At 38.5% G+C, this 23,618-nt stretch overlaps 1 protein-coding gene across 12 annotated transcripts in view; it reads left to right on the forward strand.

Annotated features, from left to right (window-relative positions):
- The window catches only part of THRB (thyroid hormone receptor beta), a 382,425-nt gene that overhangs the window by 323,193 nt on the left and 35,614 nt on the right, over positions 1-23,618 (forward strand). The window contains exon 1 of one of the 12 annotated variants that reach the window (XM_055285684.2): positions 11,983-12,364. The exons of the other annotated variants lie outside the window; for them this stretch is intronic. Coding sequence (XP_055141659.1) covers positions 12,037-12,364 — 328 coding nt within the window. The 5' untranslated portion in view covers positions 11,983-12,036. Of the gene's footprint in view, positions 1-11,982; positions 12,365-23,618 lie in introns of those variants that run through there. 12 annotated transcript variants of the gene reach the window in all.

The following is a 23,618-nucleotide window of genomic DNA, read 5'->3' on the forward strand; positions in this document are numbered from 1 at the left end:
TGAAAATTCTATTGGCTGGCTAGCATTTGTCTTAGGAAAGAATAATGAAGAATGTAACCTACGTTGTTTCAAAAATAATAATTCCATTTTACTCCATGTTCACTTAACGCTTGAAATATTCAGCTTGTGGGATACTGTTTTCTGCTTGCTGATATGTATTTTTAGTTTGATTGCAAATTTCAGAGTCAGGGCCATGTCTTCCTTCTATGGTGTATCTCCATTAGATCTGGGAGAATAACATACATGGTATTGATACATAAATGATGTAAACTTTATTTTATTTTGAGAATCAGTCTTAATTAACTCAAGCTATTTGTAGCCCTGCATCTATTTTTATAAAGCTTCACTGAGATATAATTTACATACCATCAAATTCCCCTGTTTTAAATGTATAGTTCGATGATTGTTAGTATATTTACAGAGGCGTGCAACCATCATCATGATCTTATTTTAGAACATTTCCATCATCCCAAAAGAAACTTTGAGTCATTTACAGTTACTCCCCATTCCTGTGCCCAGCCTCTGGCAACCACTTTTCTTTCAGTTCCTGTAGATTTGCCTTTTCTGAAGCTTAACAAAAGTGGAATGCTACAATATGTGGTCTTGTATGACTGGCATCTTTCTCTTAGCATACTGTTTTTGAGATTCACCCACAATGTGGCATGTATCAGTACTTTGAACTTTTTACCTTTTATTATTTTTATAACATTTTCAAGTATAATGTAGGACTGGAGCCTTTATTGACGAAGAATAAATCTTTTGAAACTACATCAGTTGTGGCATAGTCTAAATTTTGCACTAGTTGTTCTTAAGGGTGAAAAGCAAAGTAAATGCTGATGATTCAGTTGTTCATTCATTATTCCTATTATTAGGGAAATTTGTTTTAAAATTAATCTCTGACATGTTATTCTGGGATAAAGAAAGTATACTCTAGCTGTTAAATGTCAAAATTATTCCACTTAAACAACCACTCAACTTTTCACATCAAGTCGATCATTGTGAATTACAATGAAATAATTATGTTAACACATTAAGGGGAAACATATCTATTTTCTCTAATGATTAAATTAAAAAATACATTAAATGAGTTGCTATGTGATATTCAAGCAAAACATAAATGATATTTATAAAAAACAAAATATTGAAGAGCATTTTTTTCTAGAGATATAGGGAAACATATTGACTATAATAAATATACAATGTGACATTAAATTAAGCACATCTTTGGAAAAACAGATAAATCATTGAAGTGATCTTAGAATTTGTGTTGAAACACATTATTAGTCACCCAGAAATTCCAAAACAATAAAATAATTTTCCAATTAGAAAAGCATAGCGTGGAAGTGGGAAAAGTGATTTCTAGAATAGTAACTTGAGGGCCTAAATTGCAATACTAACCTTTTCCCTTTGTAATTATGTACAGTAAGAAAAGCGCCCCTCAGTTTTCCACTGTGCAAAATGAGTGGAAATACCTTCCCAAGCAATCTTATTGTTTATAAAGACACCGTGCAATAGACCTCATCATTATTATGTGGCCAATTGTCTAATTAAAGGTACAGCAAAACTGAAATATTTTTGCATTTTTTCTATGCCATGATGTTCAAACCACATCAGACTATATTAGATTCATTAAGGTTTGCTTTTGAATCAAATGTTCATTTATAAAAAAGAGCAGACACTCCACTGTTGGCTTAGCAAATAGAAGACTTGAATGATGATAACAGTGGTCTGAAGTATATTTCAAATTTTTCACCTTTCTTTCAATCTCCAGCCTTACAAGTACTATTCTGTTCACTTTTGTATATGTGCATTTTTCTTTTGGTTTGGATCCTGAGCTCTTTTTGAATACTATCTCATTCTCTCAAAGCACAAGAAGACTTGATGATTTGCTTTTGGTCTTAGGAAATATCAGTCAGAATAAAACCCTTGATCGTTATCCCAGAGTTCTTATGTGAAAGACACTATGCTAGGACTCCAGTCTTTAATCAGCACTGTTCCGTCCACTGAAATACTATGCAAGAAAGGCCTTGGAATAGTACAAACGTGTCTGGGAATTTTGGACCCTACAACCCATTACTTGAAAACTTAAATGGAACAAATCTTGAATTTAGGCTGAAATCAGACTATATATTATTTCTCAATATGCAAAAGAGGATTTCATGTACTAAACATCCAGCAAAGATTGTTTAGTAATTTTCTGAGTGTATAAATTCCCTTGTCTGACATGATTAAGTTTCTGGACTCATCAAAGAGGACAGATGACAAACCACGAAGAATCACTGCATGTCAGTCACTATAGCCCTACAGTTTCCCAGACTCCCGTGTAAGCTGCTAAATGGCATAAGAGCAGCAAAACAGAGACATACCATTTTGGACATAAATATGGTATTTTTATGCATTAAGGATACCACTTATCAGTCTTATGACTGTGGGCAAGTTATGGAACCTCTCTGAGTCTCAGTTTCCTTATCTCTAAAACAGGAACAGTCATATCTACGAGCAGGATTGCTGTGAGGCTTAAATGATATAATCTATAGGAAAGTGGTTAGCACAGTGCATGGGCCATTGTACGTAGGAAACTGTGTGTAACCAAGCCAGAGAGATGCTGTTCAACACAACTGCAAATGGCCAGCATTCAGGTCATATGAGAAAGTGGCAAGAGATAAGAGTAGAAAGTAGTCAGGAGCTACATTACAAAAGACTTCTAAGTCTTTAAGCTTTATCTTAAAAACTAAAGATTATTGCAAGCTAGGACTGGGGTTGTGGGAGGGGCAATAGGTGACATGCTTTAGATTCTCCTTTAAAATCAATTCCCCTAGCTGCAATGTGGAGGATGAATGGAAAGATCAGAGTAAGGTGAGAGGCTTAGAAACCTCTTGGGTTAGCCAAGTTTTCTCTTAAAAATGAAATAATTAGTTTAATTAAAATAGTAACAGCATAGAATAGTTGGCCCTTTGTGACTAGAGGCTGTGGCAAAGCTACAGAGAGATAAACAAGCTGTAATGAAAAGTCCAAGTATGTAATTTCTACTTGAACAGATCTGGATTTGAATCCTCACTCTTCAAATTACCATTGTGCCACTTCAGACAAATAGATTTTTTTTCATCTATTAAAAAAATGTGGCTACATTAGGACAAATACCTAATGCATGCCCGGCTTAAAACCTAGATGACAGGTTGATGATAGGTGCAGGAAACCACCATGGCACATGTATACCTATGTAACAAACCTGCATGTTCTGCACATGTATCCCAATGTAACAAACCTGCATGTTCTGCACATGTATCCCAGAACTTGAAGTAAAATAAAAATTAAAAAAAAAAAATATGGCCAGCCATAGCTGCTGGAGGACTATTGTGATGTTTAAGTAAGATGATGCATATAAACACCCAACACAGAATCTGACCCACTGAGTTTAGAATTGGTATGTGAGGTACCTTGGCATCCACGGAAAGAGGTTTGGTAGGTGGCTGGAATGCAGGTCTGGAAGGCACAAGAGCAATTAAGCACCATCTGCACACGGGCAATAGCTGAAGCTGTAGACATTGATGGCTTCACCTGGAAGAACATGTATGGTTAGAAGAGGGCTGAGAATAGAACCAAAGTTATGGCCAATTGTAAAAGACAGATGAGGAGATCATCCCTTGAAGATGACTGAAAACGACTGTCCAGAGATAGAGGAGACATGTGGGAAAAAGCTATATGACATGGAGGTTTCTGGTATACCATCAATAGGTTTGGCTGTGGAGTTGGGTGGAAGCAGAGAGCTTGAGCTCTTGTGATAGTATTATGTCCAAAGACCCAAAAATGTCAGATATGACTGCTCCTGTTGAGAGTCTGGAGTGACAGTGATAAAGTTTGTTATGTATTATGGTACTGGTAGTGCATGGTCACCAAAACTCAAAGTAGAGGCCAGGAAAATTCAGCTGCATTGGCCACATGGAGCATGCCATTCTTTCTAGCCTAATTAGGCCTAAAACGTTTTAGATCAAGGACAAAGTCAATACACCTGCCAGGACCAGGAGAAAACAGAAACAGAAGAAGACAGAAGTTTTGAGAATCCAGGGCTCAAGGTAACAGCCAGTGATGCTGGAAAAGTTGACACAGACCAGCTAGAGCAACTTCAGCCTTTACTAAGACAGTGGTTCTCAAACTTCAGCTAGTATCAGAATCCCGTGGAGGGCTTGCTGTCCCCACCCCCCAGAGTTTATGATACAGTTGGTCTGAGGTGGGCTGCAGAATTTGCGTTTCTAAGAAGTTCCAGGATATGCTAATGCTGCTGGTTCAGAAACCACCATTTGAGAATCACTGACCTAAGGATTTTTGACTCTATTTTATAATCTTTGTGGAACCACAGAAGGCTGTTCTTTTTAACTTGCTCATCCTAGAAATTGACATATTTCATCTAGTAAAAGGCTGCTGTAACTAAGTTTGTGGTATCTTTTGCATGAATGTGCTGAGGCAATTATTCCACCTTTGTGAAATAAAACATGCACCTCCAAAATTTAGACCCACAAAGAGGGTGTCCAGGTTGAGGAAGCCACCAGGACTGCCTTGACGAGAGTCTCTTGCCCTTTGGAAATCTCTCAGTTCAATTATTGGGCCTGCTTCCCTCAGCTTGGTCCCTAAGACTGTCTTGTTCCTACTTCAGTGTTCTAATCAGAGCCCTTTTTTTTCCACTGCACCAGATCAGAATCCATTCCCTTTATACTAGTAAAACATTGACACTTTTTCAAGCACATTTTTGTAAAAGCATATTCTGCTTGGTGATCGATTGTGAACAAAAGTCTCCCCTTAGTGCCCTTTTGTAGAGCTGTAACAGGCTAGAACTATCAAAAGCTTTTATGAAATGCCAAGGGAAAAAATTAGAAACAAATTCAGTGTACAATATGTTTTAAAAGAGAAGAGCTTTGAGTTTCTATTCCTACCAAAACAGACTTAATTCAAGAGCCCAAGAGGCCCTGGTCTTGTCCTGTGCCCACCTGGGGATTTGCATTTCCATGTGTCCAGCCTGCCTCTTCTGGATGACAGCTTTCCTCCTTGGTAAAGACCCTAAAAAGGACACTCCCCTTCAGCAGATTTCTTCTCTCTGTTCTTGGTGTGTACTCTGAGAAATGCACTGTTATGTATCCGTGCCTTAAGCTCCAGCATATATATCCAACAGAGCAGATGACTAGGTTTTTCAAAGTATGTTTCATGGAACACTTGTAACAAACATTACAAGACACAGGGTTCTATGATCAGAAATGTTTAGGAAATGCTGTTATACAAAGTCATTCAAAGTTGTGTGTGTGTGAATCTCCAAGAGAGGAGCATTAATGTGTCATTCCCCAAACTCATTTGATCATAAAGTTTATTTTTATTGTTTTCTCTTTAGATCATATCTTGGGACTGTATTATGGGACCACTTAGGGAACACCATCTGAATATTAACCCAGTAGCCATGGTGTTCATTTATTAACAATTACACCATTACAGTAGTGGTAGGGGAGGAGGAGCCATGCTAATTAACACTCCGAGGACTGAGGAAGTAAAAGTTTCTAAAATGGTTAGGGTTTTGCGTGATCTAGTGACTCAAGGTTTTATATAATTTGGCAGAAATCCTGAGGAGGGACAGTCAATCCCCAGGCCTGAGACAAGTTCCTTTACTCCCTTTCCTCCACAGCACCTTTTTAACCCTACAACACTAGGCCCAGTTGGGAAAATAAAGGCCCCACCTACAATAGGAGAAATGATACAGACAAAGCATGAGTGGGTCACGGCCCCAATAGCTACCACCTACCATGTGACAAGTCACTTCATCCCCTTGGGATTCAGTTTTCTCATAATCAGATAAAATACGTGTGGAATGCATAGCTCAGAAGTTCCTGCTGTAATATCCTGGGATCCTAAGAAAATCTAAAACAGGTCTCAGCCTCCATAAATGTTCCATATGCGTTAGGGTCTGGAGGGAGGGCTGCTTTAAAGTTGAGTGGTCCAGAAGTTCCAGGAGCTTGCCCTGCTCACGTCTCTGGAGTTGAACTAATCTGAAGCAATGAGTCCAGAGATCCCAGACCTCAACAATCCAAGAAAGCATGGTCAAAAGTTTTTGTGCACCTCTTTGGTTTCCGCCAAAATGTATTAGATGTGCTTTCAGCACTTCAGTGGTAAGATCGAGACTCATGCTTCTTTACGTTTTTAAAGGGAACTTCCCTCAATTTGAGTAGTTACTTCAAAGGGCAGGAAATGTCTCAATCCTTTTTATAATCTTTTTTGGGGCAGAGATGATTGGCACTGATGATCGTTATTTGTAATTCCATAACCTCAACTGAGGTAGGTTTAATAAACAGCTCTATCTCTGTTCTCTTGTGACGAAGATATAAAAGAACAAACTGGATCGATTTGAGACAGACAGATATCTCCCAGGAACTTTCAAGCCTAAGATAATCCACTTATTGCAATATGTAACATTTTATCTTTTTTTTTTTTAATGCACATGGATTTTGGTGCACAGAGAGTCCTTCATCTTTTTTCTGAGAGAGCAAGTGTTGTTATGTATGTGAAGAGTGTCAGGGCTTTCAGGCCTCTGATGGAATCAAGAGGTTCCTGACACACAAAATGTCATTTAGGCTCCATCCAAACAAATGAGAAGGGCTCTGTCCTGTGAAGAGCTGAAGGGAGGGATATATCAGACAGAGGGAAGAACATGTGCAGCGTCCTTGAATCGAGGCAGGCGAAAACTTGGAGTGCTCAAGGAACAATGAGGATGCTATTTTGGTTTATGTCAAGGAAGCAGGAGGGTTGACAAGTAGTGGGGAAGGACCACCTTTTGGTAGAGGTTTGGATTTTGTTCTAAATACAGTACAAAGCCACTGAAGGTTTTAAACAAGGAAGAAACATTATCTGATTTTCAGCCTGTAAAACATCACTCTTTGGTGGCTGTGTCAAGAAAATATTAAAGTGGCCCAAAGCTAATGTGAAAGCCAGAAGGGAGTCCAGTTAGGAGATGATGATGGATTGGACTGCAATGATGGCAGCGGAGAGAAGGAAGTAGTTGCATTAAACATATATTTTGGAGGAGGAACCAATGAACTTGCTAATGGATTGGATTTAGGTAGTGAAGGGAAGAAAAGAGTTGGCTTGAAGGTTATTTGCTTAAGCTCCCAGGTGGATGGTGGTGCCAGGATGGGACTACTGTGAGAGGAACGGGTTTTAGAAAGAATTAAGTTGGAGACGCCCTGGTTGGGCAAATGGAGATGTCAAGTTGATGGTTGGATATAGGATCCTGGTTTCAGAGGAGACATCTGGGATGGAGATATCCACATGGATGTTGCATATAATTAGTATTTAAAGCTGTGAGACAGGATGAGATCACCTAGAGCAGGGCTTGGCAAACTTTTTCTCCAAAATACCAGGTGGTAAATATTTTCAGCAGGCTATAAGATCTCTCTTGCAACTACTCAATTCTGCCATGGTAGCACAAAAACAGCCACAGACAATATGTAACAAATAAAAGCTGTATTCCAGTAAACTTTATTTACGAAACAGGTGGTGGGTCATGTTTGGCCCACAGGCTGAAGATTGCTGACCTCTGACCTAGAGTGTAGACTGAGAAGTAGCCCAAGACAAGACCTAAGAGATATATAATATATATAATATATATTATAATTATTATGTATATATAATTATGTCACTAGGCCAGTCATCATTCTAAGTACTTTACTTATATAAACTCACTTAATCTTCACAATAACCAATGAAGTGAGTAGTTATCTCTGTTTTACAAATAAGAAAACTGTGACCTAAATAAGTTTATTTCTGTCTCAAGAAAAAAGAAGTCCAGAAGTTGGCAGTCCAGAGCTAGTATGGCAAATCCGTGTATTTCAGCAACCTAGAATTTTCCAGATCATTCTTCTACAATCCCTAGAGTATAGTCCTCACTCTCATGGACCAAAATGATGGCTGGGGCTCCAGTCATTGCAGGGAACAGAGAGTCAAAACAAAGGAGAGGCAAATGGAATGCACCAGTTGCTTTTAATGTGTCTTTTAAGCTTCCTAGAAATTGCCTTGCAACACTGCTTCTAGTACATCTCATTGGCCAGAAGTTAGTCACACAGACACATATTGACAAATGGGAAACTGGGACGTATAGTTTTTTTCTCAGGGGCCATGAGCCCAACTAAAATTTAGAAGTTCAATTACTAAAACAGAAAGTGAGAACAATCATTAGAGTGGAAGTTAAAAGGCTCCGACCAGTTGCTTTAAAGCTTATCAATTATCTTTCTTTATGTGCCTTTTTGCAAGTACAGTTAGTTGATAGCACCCTTCCTAAGACATTTCTGCTCAGCCATTTCATATCTTAGGCCTCCACTGATGATGTCCTACATACTCTTCCAGCTCACTGGTCACCTCTTCTGTGAAGCCATCCCTGGCACTCTAGGCAGATTACTCCTGTGTCCCCATGCCAAGTTTATTATACTTCTCCTTGTATTTCGTTCTTTCCTAGTGTGCCTCCTTTTGTGCTGCCTCCTCTGCTTGACTGGTTAACTCAAAGGCAAGTGAAGCCTGGTTGAAGTGTGGAGGGTAAATTGCTAAGAACTAAGGGAAATATGTAGTGAAGCTGCAAATGAAGAAAAAGGAGTTAGTACACAGGATTCCCTGCTCCTTGGTGAGGGGACTGGGGTCAGACACCTAGTAGAACAAGTGGTTCTCAAATGTTGCTACTTATGTAAATAACCTCGGGAACTTCTTTTAAAAATCTTGATGCTAAGATTTCATCCCATAATTATTAAAGCGGACTTTCTGTAAGTCATACCTAGGAGCATATATATATATATATACACATATATATGTGTGTGTATATATATACATATATATATGTGTGTGTATATATGTGTGTATATATATATATATATATAAATTATTGATTGAAACACTTCTAATCGGAATTATTAAAGTCCTCCTGAGTTTATTTAAGGCAGTTGGATGCACTATAAGTGAAATAACTCTTAAGCTGCTCTTTAAATAATTAGAGCAGGCAATCAAGGAAATAAGACAACAACGTCACTGAAGCTTACCCCATTTGTGACACATAATATGTTTACATTGCTTTATTGGCTTTACAAAGAAGCATGCAAGACTGAATCACAGGTGACAGATGTGATTGCTTCTATCAGGATGTGAGGGGCCGTATTTCAAATTCAATGTGAGTGTTGAGCTCCATTTTCAACTAATAGTAATGAGAGTTTTATGCATTCATTACAAGTAAAGAGTATTCCCACTTGGTATGAGGAGGTGTTTCAGAATGTTTTGTTCTGTTTTCTCCAAACAATAAACGTTAGTGAGGAAGTGAGCTCTCTTAAATATGTTTTGAAACTTTTTTTAATTTAAAGATTTCTGAGGGAATTCAGGATTTTTTAAATTCAATAAAAATACTGTTGACCTTTCTGATGTTTAGTAAAAAGAGAGAGAAAGTTTTTCAGCAGCTATTCTTTCCTTTTTCGTTGCAGTATTTATATCCAGTTCTAGGGGAGAATAAGTCTCCAATTTTTCAAGCATATTTAGAGATTTCTGAAAATTATTTTTAAGTGTTCCTTTGGAATAAAAGTTGAGTCTCTGATTTTCGTTGATATTGTTACTGATGAAAAGCAAGAAATCGCTTGGATTTCTGCCTTTAATGAGAAAGAGAGGGAGCCAGGAAATGCATTGGGCAAAGCTGCAAAATCGAATGGATTCAACACGCAGCTCTTAACCAGAAAAAGAGACTTTGGAACATGTGCATTTGCCAAAAAAGAAAACTGCTTTATTGAAAGGTTAATTTTCAGATTAGGCTTGGGAAATTTGAGTTAAATAAATGAGATCAGACAAAAAAAACATAAGGCCTGGATCCTTTTTCCTGGGGTTTTCAGAAAATAGTTATTGCTTCCAATGAAATGTTTTGACATTTCCAGTAGGGAGGAAATGTTAATTGTAATATTGTGTATGTGTTCTTAATAATACTGAATAAATCTTTTATTTGTTTTAAGAGTAATCAGAAAGTAAGAACACGATTAAAATGTTAGCTGTGTTCTTTATTCCTTATGGTAACTTTTCATGCTTTCTAGGATATTATGATTCATTTTCCAGGTTCAAAATATACCAACTGAAGAACATGCTTTTGCTTGTTTTATATCAGTTGCAGTTTTTAAAGGAGTCTTATTACTATCCTCCACATAGGTCTGCCTGGGTCTCTTTTCTAATTTTGTCACATCTTTTGCTCATTCTATAATTCCTCACCTTTTCCCTTGAGTCTATAGCTCCTTTACTACATTTATAAAAAGTCAGCAATTAAAGACAGCACAGTGATGGTCCACTTGACTGTATATTTAATACACATGCTATTAAGCTACTTATTGACAGAGACGGTGATTTTTTTCTGAACAGCCATCTCTACAGCCACCAACTCCTTGCTTTGTACTTAACAGACATCCCATAATTTGTTGAATGACTGTAATACCCTCCTTACTTCTGCCATATGTCCCTGCCCCAGAATTCCACGTTGCAATTGATGACTGGAGCTACATGTCCAAAGCAAAGGTCTCACTGTTGAAAATTACAATATTACATTGTTGATGGTCCTTTAGAGAGAAATACCAACAAGGTCACATGCTCATGGACCAGCAGGAAGCCAAATGTAAACGTAACCACCTGAGGCCCAGCCCTGAAAACAGGCTGCCCAAGAAACGGAAGGAATCCCCAGTGTAGAAGAGCAGCATCCGCCCTTCCTGATGTCATGATCTACAACTATGCATATACGTGACATGCACACACTGGCCACCATCCACAGGGAGAAAATACCATTAGTAACCATCTTAGCAAGCATTTACAATCTAATTTGGTATTTGTTAGCTTCTTAATTAAAAGATATGATGATTCTTACAGAAAATGCTGTTCCCTTTTTGATCACTATCTTTAAGTAAGTACATGAATACCACTTAAATCACGTTAAATCTTGAAAATAATCTCAAAAGCAGATTTGAATGGGAATAAAGTGGTAAGTGTTTACAGTTTTCCACATACTACTGATCAGAGTACTGTTAAGCACCAACAGGAAAGGAAAGCTGCTATACAATAGGGGTATTCCTCATATAGGGGCATTGGCATACACTCTCTCTCGTGCCTTTATAAAGAAAACATAAATTACAGAACTGAACAGTTAATGTAAGCTTTAGGTCTCATGCAGATTAGTGCTTATGAGGTAGAAAATAATCATGCACAAGGAACAGAATAAAACTCACTTGCAGACATCAGCAGCATTTTCAACCGTGTACTTCCTTGGCATGTTTTAAAAACCAGCGGGACCTGTGTGTCATGGGAAGATGGTTGGATCCTAGTATTAAAAGCCAGTCAGTAACATTCAACAACAGATTCAACCACTAATATTTTCACAGCTAGATTAATGTTTTGGAGTCAGTCAGTCATCAGGCTCATTACTACTGGATTTTCTCTGGTTCATGCTAATAAACTAGATTATTGATTTTAGGATTTTCTTTGTATCCAAGGATATTCTCTAAGATGTCTTTATAATGTTTCATGCTTAAGCTGTCAACCAAAATGACATAACAATGAGTAATCGTTTTATAATCATGTTGAAAGGGGTTAAAAACAGCATATAAAATGCATCTTAGCAGCTTCAGAGTAACATTCTCGCCGTCACTTCCCTATCTGGGTGGAGGTCATTCCTACCTGCCTGCCATCTTCCCCAGGAATTAACTAGCTGCATGCACAGCTTAAGACCTTTGATAGTCATAAATCTGCTTTCCAATATGTTTGGATGGCAGAAGAGCTCAAAAGACACCTCGGTCTAAATAGGATTTTAGCACATCAGGTGCTATTACAAAGTAAAGCAGGCTGGGTTGCTGTGTTGGTGGTGGTGTTTATTCATCTTCCCTTCGCGTTTCATGTGTATGTATGTATGCTTCTCTGTGTATATGCCCAGCTCTCAGGGTGTATGGGGCTGGAGAATGCATGCGTAGAGTGTGTGTATATGTAAACTAGAAACTGAACCAGGGAAACAAAATGAACTACTGTATGCAAGAAATATATGAAGTGCACCCAGCTGCCGGCAGCAATTGCTACATGCAGTCCACTGATTATTACGCGTATTTTGAAGATAGTCCGGGTTACAGTGGTTGCGATGCTCAGGCTGTGCCCAGTAACAACATATATATGGAACAGGCCTGGGCAGTGAATCAGCCTTATACCTGTAGTTACCCTGGAAACATGTTTAAAAGCAAGGACTCTGACTTGGACATGGCCCTGAATCAATACAGCCAACCTGAATATTTCACTGAAGAAAAGCCTACTTTTTCTCAAGTGCAGTCGCCATCGTATTCTCAAAAAAAAGGTAGGGACCATTTTGCTTAAATTTGTTCAAAGTTTCACTGTTTGTTTTCGTTTCATTTTAAAGTTACAGTTTACATCAGCTTCGTCAAATCTTTGAATTTGAATGCTAAATATTTGAAATTAAAAACGGCAGTAAGAGGGGTTGCTAGGTGATTGAAGGACTCTGTGAACATCAAGATTTCCAAGCACTTTTTTTCTTCATCTGTGAAAGCTGGAGTGAGTTGCCTTTCTGTATTTTGCATGTGTGTGTATATATTGCCCAAAGTGACTACTGTTGGCTTCTTTGCGACAGAAAATATGTGAAAGGTTTCCTTTTGGCGGGTAGGTGTTGTGGTGTTTGAAGTGGGATAATTCTCTCTAGTTCAGGTTCAGATTAAAAACTCATTTGACTTTTTCTTGGCACTTCATTTTGAAAGTTTATTTTAGTTAACTAGTTAACTAGTAAAATATTTAGTGATTTAGTGATTTACTTGACAGTACTATAATAATGTTGATTTGCTAGGATCTGTAAATGTTCATTTTAATGTATTTACTTATCCATATAAACAGTAAAGAATCTATTTGTAACTATGTCAAACTGTAAGAATGTAAAACTCAAAAACTGAGAAACTTTACCTTGCTATTTTGTCCCTAAAGTTGAACATGTCTGTAATCATATCAAGTGAATTCCCTTTATGAAAGCAAGTGAAACACCCTTCAAAATAGCCAATATTAAAACCAGTACAATATCCATTTATCTTAATAGACACTGTGGCTTTATAATGCTATTTAAATTTCTGTCAATAGAACATTTCTTATATTACTGAAAAATAAGATACTGAAAAATAAAATAAGCGAGGCAAACAGGTAGAACATTTAGTAGCAACTGCCAGATAGGAATGCTTTTGAAATAGTGTAAATGCTAGTGCAGATATGCCAGAATCTCATGTTTTTGTATATAATCTATAGGATGTTGCATAGAGAACCAAATTTACAAGTTTCTATAATTTACAAAAAACATGATGCCCTTTGAACCTCAAAGGTAAATTTCTCTGTTAAATTAATCTTAAAACATAATGTGGTTTATTTAGTTGTGGTTTCTATAAAATTTATCATTTGCTTTTCTTAATGTGACTCTATAATTGAAAGTAGTCTGTTAGGAAAACAAATGAACAAAATTTTATAAAAACAAAAACTGGAATCTGTAATTTTTACTATATATAATGTTATTCTATAACTTCCAATCATGAAATATTAAGGGGATTACAGCATAAAATATATTTAGAGTTGCTCATCTTTATTTTTATTTATAAATATAGAGTTTTGCATCCTTTTGAAGGTCATCAGAATCTCATTTATTACAAGGGATACACAGGGTAAGTCCCCTAATGGAAACATTTGAGATAGATTGAACATGTGCTATTTCATTTAATAGTATAAGTAATTTAACTTTGAAAAGAAGAAATTAACATTGCCTCATTAAACATACTTGGATATGCCTTTTGTAGTGTTGTTAGAAAATATTGGTACCTGTCAATCTATGTGCTCATTCTGCTATTCTTAAAAATTCCTGCAGAACGTTTCAGGCTCTTTTCTCTTTTATCTTTTCACTGTATTTTCTTCAACCAACACTGGGGAATATTTGCTTATAAAATGTTAAACCAGGGATTCTTTACTAATTAATTTGATGCATGAACTAGAGGAAAAGACACAGTTGTATGCATATATTGATGTAATTTCAAAGCCATATGTCATTGAAAGGCCACCGCCACCTGCCAAACTCACTAAATCAAAACAGGCAAATATTCTTAAATGCACCATTATTTACTTTTACAAGTCTTCAAGTAAATCCCAGTAAAACTAAACCCAGCTGTTAACTGTCTCTTAGGACAAAAGGTTGTACCCAACATGTTTATCCATATTGATCCACTATTGATTTTTGTTGTGTTGAAGGACATCAGTAATGTCTCATTAAGGCAAAATTAAGACTATAAACAGGTGTTCAGTGGGGTAGGCCTCATTTTCCAATTGGATTTTTATCTATTCACAATAGATAAAAGTTCATAATTGCTTCATCTGTGTTCATTGCTGTCATTACAGCTTTATAAACTCCAATAATGCAGCTGTGTTAACTTTTTATTTTTTTAAGGATGGCTTATTTCCTAGCCTTTATTTTCTAATATACAGAGAATCTTGTAAAAAAAATTACAATCTTTTAAAAACATTATAGGTACAAACTGGTGAAATAAAGGAAGGCTACACTACCCAACATTAAGAATGGTTATCTTAATTGGTAGACTTTAGAATATCTTTTAGTTTTCCTAGGATTGTTTTTCTACAAAGTTTTTTTTGCATTCGTAGCCGACAGAATAAGTTATCAAGTTCTGGAAGCACTAAGAACATGAACTAAGGAAGAGTCAGAAGTCAGTTCATTGAATCACATTTAAAATAAAGCTTCAAGAATTGAGGAGGGGAAAACCGATGTAATTTTCACATTGAGGAGGGCTGAAATGCAGAATGTAATGTCTGTCTTATTTTTCATATGGTTTATGAAAAAACAAATTTTTAATTTTCAAAAGTTAGGGACAAATGAAAAGAACCCTATCATTCACTCAGAAGATATGATATTTACTGTAATTCTAGTGACATAGCTGTGAAATGCTATGCTAAGTCCTCACAGGGCCAGTGCTGGCTGCACACTTCTGGCCCCTGCAAATTCAGGAGAAGGAGGGAATAAGTTTGGAATCAGATGGAGGAGAATGGCACCCAGGTTATTTGTTGTGCTTTCTCCTCTGTGGCTGAGGTTTCAGCAAAGTAAAAAGTTGACTTTTTTTTCTCTTCTTTTCTTTCTTTAAAAAAAAAAAAATCTTTTTGTGGGTAGAAGTGCTGGCTGTTTCCATCACAAATACTAATTACATTCTGAAGTTCCCAAACAGCCTGCATCTGCATCTGGCTGCTCTGAAGGCAGCTTTGCAGGTCAACCTCTCGATTTAGTCTGGGCCAGCCAGGTCTGGTGAAACAGAATCCTTCCTAGGAGTCTGCTCTGGGCGACTGTCCTCCACGGGATTCTTTGCTTGACCTTCTACATGCCATCTTACTTGATAGGAATTGCATGTTCGAAAAGTTGTCAGAGTTGCTTATCATGTCCAAGAGAATAAGAATTTCCTGTTTTTCAGCCAGGATCAAGGAGATGGGGGTGGGGGAGGGTTGTCCTATTCGGTTTTGGTTCTGATTGTATGTGTTGTTGCTCTACAACCACGTTTTTAGTTGTGCAGAAAGAAAAATTAATAACCGAAGCAGAAACCCCACACAGGACTGTGCTTTCTGAATCCGCTTTCATTGTCCCTCTAACTTGGAGATAGAATTCTGTCTTTGTATATGTGTGTGTGTGTGTGTGTGTGTGTGTGTGTGTGTGTGTGTGTGTGTGTGTGTTCTGTAGCTCTGTTGACTCCAGGTGAACAATTACATAGGCATTTGAAATGAAAATTAAGTGGCAAATTGGGGAATGTTTCTTTCTCAAGCTTTCCCTTCCTTTCCTTCTTCCTCTCCCTCTATCTCTCTCTCCTACTTTCCCTCCATCTCTTTCTTCCTCTATCTTCTCTTTCTCTCCCTCTCTCTCCCATCCTTACTCTTCCCCTCTACTTGAATTTTTTAATTTAAACACAGATGTTATCAGTCCACCCAGTGAACTGTTGAGTACTAAATAATCTCTTTTAAATGTAATAGTTAAGTGGTTAATGCAATCATAGATTTTTCAACAATGTGTATGTAATTTGAGGACGCTGATGGAAAGTCAGGATTTTAAATTAGGTACTGCCACCCATATGCTGTTCAGAGGAAATACCACTCCAGAAAACAATACCACAACTTTTAAAAATACAGAACACATTCACTGTACAAAAGGTTAAATGAAAGTGCCTCTTGGCACCCAGAAATGAAAGCAAAGTAAGGAGCAATAATCGTTTCCAAACCAAGTCCAAGTGCAGACAAAAGCGTGAGCTGACTCTTTCCTTTTCTTTCCTGAGAATTAACTGTCTCGTCAAAGACATGTCTTTCAGAGATTTCACTGAATGCCCTAACCTCATCCAGAGCATGCATTGCCCTTACTCACAATGAAAGCTAACAGTAGGAGTCCAAAGCATTATGATCAAATGGATTCAGATACCTGGCAGACTTACAGAGGAATGGTGAGACTGCTGACTTTCTGCATATGGAGTTCATATCCACCACCTCACATGCCTCCATGAATAATTTTTCATAGTCAAGCACAACACTTTTTTCTCAGCACTCAAGTGCATTCAGCCTGAAGTCAAGCTGCTTCCCGCCCTATCACCCACTCTGGTCCAGCTTTTATGATCCCATCATCTTATGGGTCCTTGGCTTCACCAGTGCCCACTTGGTTATCTGTATTCTTCCGGTTTCCAGAGCGTTGGGAATGCTGACCTTCCCGTGCGCTGTCCTTGGTACTTCCCTCTCATCAGCTCCCTCGGTATCAGCTGTGGTAGAGAATTTCCTCAGCTCTCTCGGAGACTCCTAGAATGTGCTTTTGAGCAGTCACCCCACACACCTGCTTTCCTTATCTGCAGATACCTCCCACCATGTTTTCCTGCCTTTCTTCCCTCCAGGTTCGCCCTCTCTTGCTTAAAGCCTTCTGCTTCCAGCCACTCAGGGGCAGTTCTTCCCCATACCCTGCACCACCACAGGGCTCCGTCTCAAGGTTTTGGGCCCTTTTCCATTGCCACAAATTCCACCAACTCTTCCCTGCCCTCAAGAGTTCAATTTTGATTCTGGCTTTGTGCTTTTACCCACACCCTCTGTTCCAGAAGCCTTGGCCAGTCTCCCCATGGGTTCCTTTCTCTGTCACCCTAGTCTCCATCCCTGAACCAGTATGCTTTCTTCCAGCTGTCAGCCACTGCCAGCCACACCCTGGTGGGCCACCTTGCCACTGTCAGCCTGCATCACTTTATGTCACCAACTCAGCTCACAGCCTACCAGCCTCTTCTATTACCCAGCAACACATTCTCTCATCACCCCCGCTCCCAACCAGCCCTGCCTTCAAAGGCAGATATCCTTTGTTTTATACAATAACTCTGAATCATTTGTGTAAATCACCTTTGAAAAGTACTATATTGTATATAAAGTATATTAGACTAGGGTTTCTTAACCTTGGCACTATTGACATTGGGGCCACATAATTCTTTGTTGTGATGGTTGTCCTGTGCATTGTAGGATGTTTAGCATCATTCCTGGTCCCTCTTCCCACTGGACACCAGTAGCAAACACACACACACACACACACACACACACAGACACACACAGCAGTTGTGGCAACCAAAAATACCTCCAGACTTTGCCAAATGTCCCCTGGGAGGCAAAACCACCCCCACTTGAGGACTACTGCATTAATGGTGAAGAACTTACTACTTGGAGAATATCTGAAGTAAAGGATCTTTCATAAAGAATTTTTTGTAATGTTAAAATCCCTCCTCCATTTCCAAATATAATATTTAAATGTTCATATATTGACTTCTGTCAAAATGGAGTACACCTGAACCTACATAACCATATATACATGCAACATAACACATACATATATGTCATAGCTCATTTCCATTGTTGGGATTTGGGTTCTCCTCATCATGTTTGCTTATTTATGTCAAATCTATCTAGATCATAAGCACCACAAAAGCATCAACCTCTTTTATTTTGCACTCCATAAAGCGCACATCCATGTGACTGCAGGATACACCTTCAGGGAGAGCAGTACAGCTCATAACGACAGTGATGGTGTTCTGATGACAAATGCAACAGCTCCTTCCCTTTTATGTATGTTTATGTAACATAAGGCTGAAGGGCTGATAGCCCACATTTTTAGAGCTATAACCTTGAATCCCATTCTGAATGGATTTTCAGGTAAAGAAATGGCACTTGTTTTTCTCAAGGATTCAGGATATGACATAACTGTGGGTGCTTCTGCATGAGCCCAAAGCTATAAAATGCTTCTCACAGCAAAATCAGAGGCAACTATCACCCATCTCTAGTGACTGTTTCTGCTCCCTCCCCTAATCTTCTGATGACTTTGCCTTCCTGCTTTCTAATTCATGCCCTCTTTTAAAACAGGAAGTGATCTCATCAATACCAGGGTTCTACAACTCCAATGCCTCCAAGTATGCGAGAGAGAGAGGAAGAGCTGTCTTACAATGGCTGCTTAATTTAAATTTTTCAACAAAGACACATAATGCTTACATAATATATGATAAGAATATTTCTCACTTCCATGAAGAAATATGTTCTCGGGCTGAGAGCAGTGGCTCACGCCTATAATCCCAGCACCTTGGGAGGCCGAGGCAGGTAGACTACCTGAGGTCAGGATTTCAAGACCAGCCTGGCCAACATGGCGAAACCCCATCTCTACTAAAAATAACAAATAATAGCTGGGCGTGGTGGCAGGCACCTGTAATCCCAGCGAGTCAGGAGGCTGAGGCAGGAGAATCACTTGAACCCGGGAGGTGGAAGCTGCTGCGAGCCGAGATCGTGCCATTGCACTCCAGCCTGGTCAACAAGAGTGAAACTCGTCCCAAAAAAAAAAAAAAAAAAAAAAAAAAAAAAGTTTCATTTTTCTCAAACTACTTTTGTTTTTCCACTCTTGATAAAGAATTATGTGAAATACTTCTTTATGAAAAGGCACAATGCAAGAACAAAAATAAATAGCAACTGATGCACACAATCGGGAGAGGTTCTGACTGTGGAGCACTAAAAAGGATGTCTGTTTCTTGGGAGGTAGGGCTACCTTTCTAGTTCAGTTGATCGTTACACTGTGAGAATTTGGGTTCAGTATTGCCAGTTCCTCCTGTTTTTCACATGAAGCAAGAATTCTGTATGTTTTATGAGATTTCCTGGTTTTAAAAATTGGCTAAGATTTTTAAAAACTCTGCAAGCCAAATGTAGACTGCCAGAATGTGTGCCCTTTTGATTAATATTCCAACTCAAACGCATTATATCAACGTATTTCCTTTCTTAGTGATTTGCATCTTCAAGTGTTTTCCCTCTAATTCTAGATTGAAAGGTTATGTCAGCTATTAAGAATCTTAATGTATAGGGACGGCGAAAGGAACATTTCACTAGGTACTTCTTATACATTAAACTATACTATGCCCAAACCTGGCCCTAAAAATTAAAAAATAGGCTGGGCACTGTGGCTCATGCCTGTAGTCCCAACACTCTGGGAGGCCAAGATGGGAGGATGGTTTGAACCCAGGAGCTCAAGACCAGCCTGGGAAACATAGCAAGACCCCATCTCTACAAAACAACTTAAAAATTAGCCAGGTGTGGTGGCCATGCACCTGTAGTCCCAGCTACTCAGGAAGCTGAGCTGGGAGGACTGCTTGGGCCCAGGAGTTCAAGGCTCCAGTGAGCCATGGTCATACCACTGCACTCCAGTCTGGGTGACAGAGTGAGTCCCTGTCTCAAAAAATAAAAGTTAAAAAAATTGTAATTTAAAAATATGTTTTAGTTTCAGGAATTCTTGAGTCAGAAGAAGTGATCCAAAACTCATGTTGTCCCTTTTCCTGCACTAAAGCCTCCAATGAGAATCCAGGTCCTTTGGCATCATATCCTCATCCCCTTTTCTAGATTGACACCTCTACTTGGTCCTCCTGCTCGCCCTCCTCCGCCCACCAGTGCTTCAGTGCTCAAAGCCTGGCAAGCCATTGTCTGCTGTCCCCCAACACCAGGGCCCAGCCAGCCAGAGGACAAAGTGTAAAGAAAGAGACCCCAAGACTCCAAGCAGGGGTAGGGAGGGCAGGAAAACAGTGGATGTTCTGAGGAAAGATTGTGTGAAGTGGGAGCCCCTGGGTCAGCTCTGCTAATAATTTGCACAGGGCAATGGATGAAGGCCTCCAAAGTTAATGCTGTTTCAAGTTTGTACCAAGTGTCTTCCACACAGTACACCCATACATGCTGTTAAATAAACAAATGGATAAATGCATGGTTTAATTTAATATAGTGTCTATCACAGGGTTAAAGTTTAACATGATATAAAGCTTGGTACCTAATGCCAAGAATTAAATATAAAAGGAATCAGGATTCGTATGTTGGGGAAAGGCTAAAGGATAAGCCTTTCAAGGTTTTTAAGTATGTAAAGAAATGACATAGGGAAGGTGCTGGTGGGGAAAACAAGCTGAAATCATCAGGTCTGAGCTGCAGGATGAACTGAGGAGGTTCAGTATAAAATCAGAAGGGTGACTAAGCATGCTAGTGACTTAGCTTCCTGAAGGGTGACAAAATATAGTCTCATCCTCTATCCCGTCCCAAGATCAGATACTTACTGGCTCTGAGTTGATAGCTCCACAAGATGAATCAGCAACATGGAACTTCTTCACTTCTCTGAGCTACTCAAAGTATTTCCTGCTACCACAAATCACAGCCCCTCCCTTAAGATGCCAGGACTGGTTCTGCTAGGCAAGTGGTCTTATACAGATGGTAAGATTTGCCAGTTTGGAAAAGATCTCTGAACTCAGCTCTTCTCACTTGCTGCTACGTATCTGCTCTCCTAGGCAGCACCTTATATTTTAGATCTACCTTCAAGATTAATCTGCTTTATATTCCATTCCCTAAGGGCCATGTATCTGCCAAAGTGACAAGAGGAACCAGTGTTTCTCCTCCTAGGACCTGAGATGCTGTTATAATTCACTCAAAAGAATTAAACTAGCCAGGCTTCTGATCTTGCCCATAGGGAAGAAAGCATTGAATCTGTTTCAACCAAGAAGCCAAGCTTACTACCTGTTGCATGCTTTGTAGTGCAAATGTACAAAACTTTCCCCTTCTACATGACAAGTCCCTCAGAGAATATTTTTTAAAAAGCATTAACTGTAAGATATGCAAGATAATACTTAGCAATTAACCAGACATTGCCAAATGTCAACTGAAAAAATCTCAAGTCCTTTGTTGAACAAACAGATGGAGTTTGCTTTTACAAAAATATGCTTGATAAAGTGGCAGCATAATGTATTAATCTGAAAAATAATACATCTGAGCAGACAAGAGCTGGGGGAAATATATCATTTTTGAACTATCATATATTGTCATGGACCTTAATTTTTTCTAGAGGGTTATTGACCAGGCTTCTTTAGCAGTCACCTAGGACAACTAGCAGATGCAGTTCCTGAGATGAATAGTTGTAGCTTCCAGGATTGTGTCTGTAGTATTTGTTTCTACGCAGAACCCAACACTGACATTATGACACTCGTTAGTGTCCACTCTTGGCAACAAAACTAATGACACATGTGCATTTTCCTTAGTTTGGTATATTGACCATTGTGTAACTCATTTGGTGAGTATGACAAAGGAAAATGATAGAGACACTTAAATACAACAGGAAATACAACAGCAAGAAATGGTTGAGTTCTCTAGGAGAATTGGTTAGTATGTAATGTTGTCAATCATGTTCAGTAACCTTAAGAGAATCCTCACCTACCTAGTCACTATGTGTGGGACATTATTCCCTGATGGAAGTTATTTAATGAAGAATAATAGACTTACGCATAATGATTGATGTATCATTGCCTGTGGTGACTGTTTTGGATAAATAAGATGGTTCAGAGTTAATATGTTAAAGAAAAGAAAGCAAGGGGTGGGGTGCACTAGTATGATCATGTAAGCAGCTGCCACCAACTTAAGTAGATGTTTCTGTAGAAGGTTTGATGATTTAACTAAAGACATTTAATCACCTCCACCCATGAAGAAGATAATCTAGGAGAAATAAGAGAGTAAAGCATACCACCTCTCAGCCTAGCAGTCATTAAATGAAAGGAGTCCATTCCAGTGACTGATTGAATTATTGTTGGATTCCACAAGAACCTTAAACACCATCTACATAAACTGTTGAACTACAGGTAGGAATAAATCTTCAGGGTCCGGCTGCCAATGCCAAAAGATAAAGCCAGCAGGTCTCATGAGATAAGTTGGGGGAGTATGAGGTGAGGGGGAACTACCTGCATCTTCCCAACTCTGGTTAATGTTCTTGGACACCTTGTTTTGACCCCTCCCAAGTCATGTCCCACAAGTACAACAGTGTTCAACTGTATCACAATTGGTTCTTATACCTGAGATTAGACAGAAATGACTTGTACCTCTTTTTCCCTTATCTCTGCATTCCATACTTGATACCAAGAACTTGAAAGTCTTCATTCTGTTGGATTAATTGTATACAACCTGGAGGTATAAGAGGTCAAGATGTAGCTTTTTTGACAGTACGGGTCTGTATATTCCATCTGCCTTTACCAGGAAGGTGCCTGTTTTCCTAATTGAGTTACTTTGTGGTTTAAAAGTTACTTTGTGTTTTGTAAGTAGGTCTTTCTATGCACACAAAAGCACATGAGCACACCTCCTTACCAACACTTGTGACTGTCTTTTTTGTTAAAACCATACTAGTGAGTGTAAAGTGGTATCTCATTGTGGTTTTCATTTGCATTTCCCTGCAATGATGTTGAGCATCTTTTCATGTTCTTCCCTTCATTTTCACCTCTCTTTCTCATTGAGGAATGACCAAGCACCTGGAACATTTTCAGCACCTGGAACAACGCTGAGCACATGTAGATGCTAAATAAATGTTTTCTGAGTTCATAGATAAATGACTGAATGAACGCACAAAGCATTCTAGTTCCCTTTTTTCTCTGCCCAGATCCTTCCCAGAATTCCCTTTTTAAAAATGACTGACAAGAGTTTTGAAACCCTTGCAGTGAACTCAACAGATGAATCATGGTTTGCATGATGAAAAAGTAAACTAAGAAAAGCTGTGATATTTAAAAATATAATCCTGTACATTACTAAACCTCACTTTCAAGTCAATTATCTGCCTCCCAAGAAGGAACATTTTCTAAATTAAAGTTTGAGCAAAATAATTTCTAAGAAATTATGAAAACGGTTTATTTCATTCTGTTTCCTTAATGGCTTTTTTCTGAAAAGCAAGACTTCAGTGACCTAGTTTAATAAAAGGTCTATGAAATATCATGGTAAAATACACAGTAATGCATCAGTCATTTCAACCTAGCTAATCTTTATTGTAACAAAGAAGACTTTACTGAACTGAGTCAAAAAACTTCATAAGGACCATGATAGGGAGAAAGGATTATTTCTCAGCCTCTTCCTTCTTCACATCCCAACCAATCCTGCCTCATTTTGATTGTTTGGTCTTATGTGAAGCTGTGTGATTCTGTGTGTCACATAATTTATCAATGGTAAACCATTGATACAGGGGAGAATGAACCTGCCCTCCT

The sequence above is a fragment of the Symphalangus syndactylus genome, chromosome 1 (genome assembly GCF_028878055.3).
Source record: "Symphalangus syndactylus isolate Jambi chromosome 1, NHGRI_mSymSyn1-v2.1_pri, whole genome shotgun sequence".
Classification (NCBI taxonomy): domain Eukaryota; kingdom Metazoa; phylum Chordata; class Mammalia; order Primates; family Hylobatidae; genus Symphalangus; species Symphalangus syndactylus.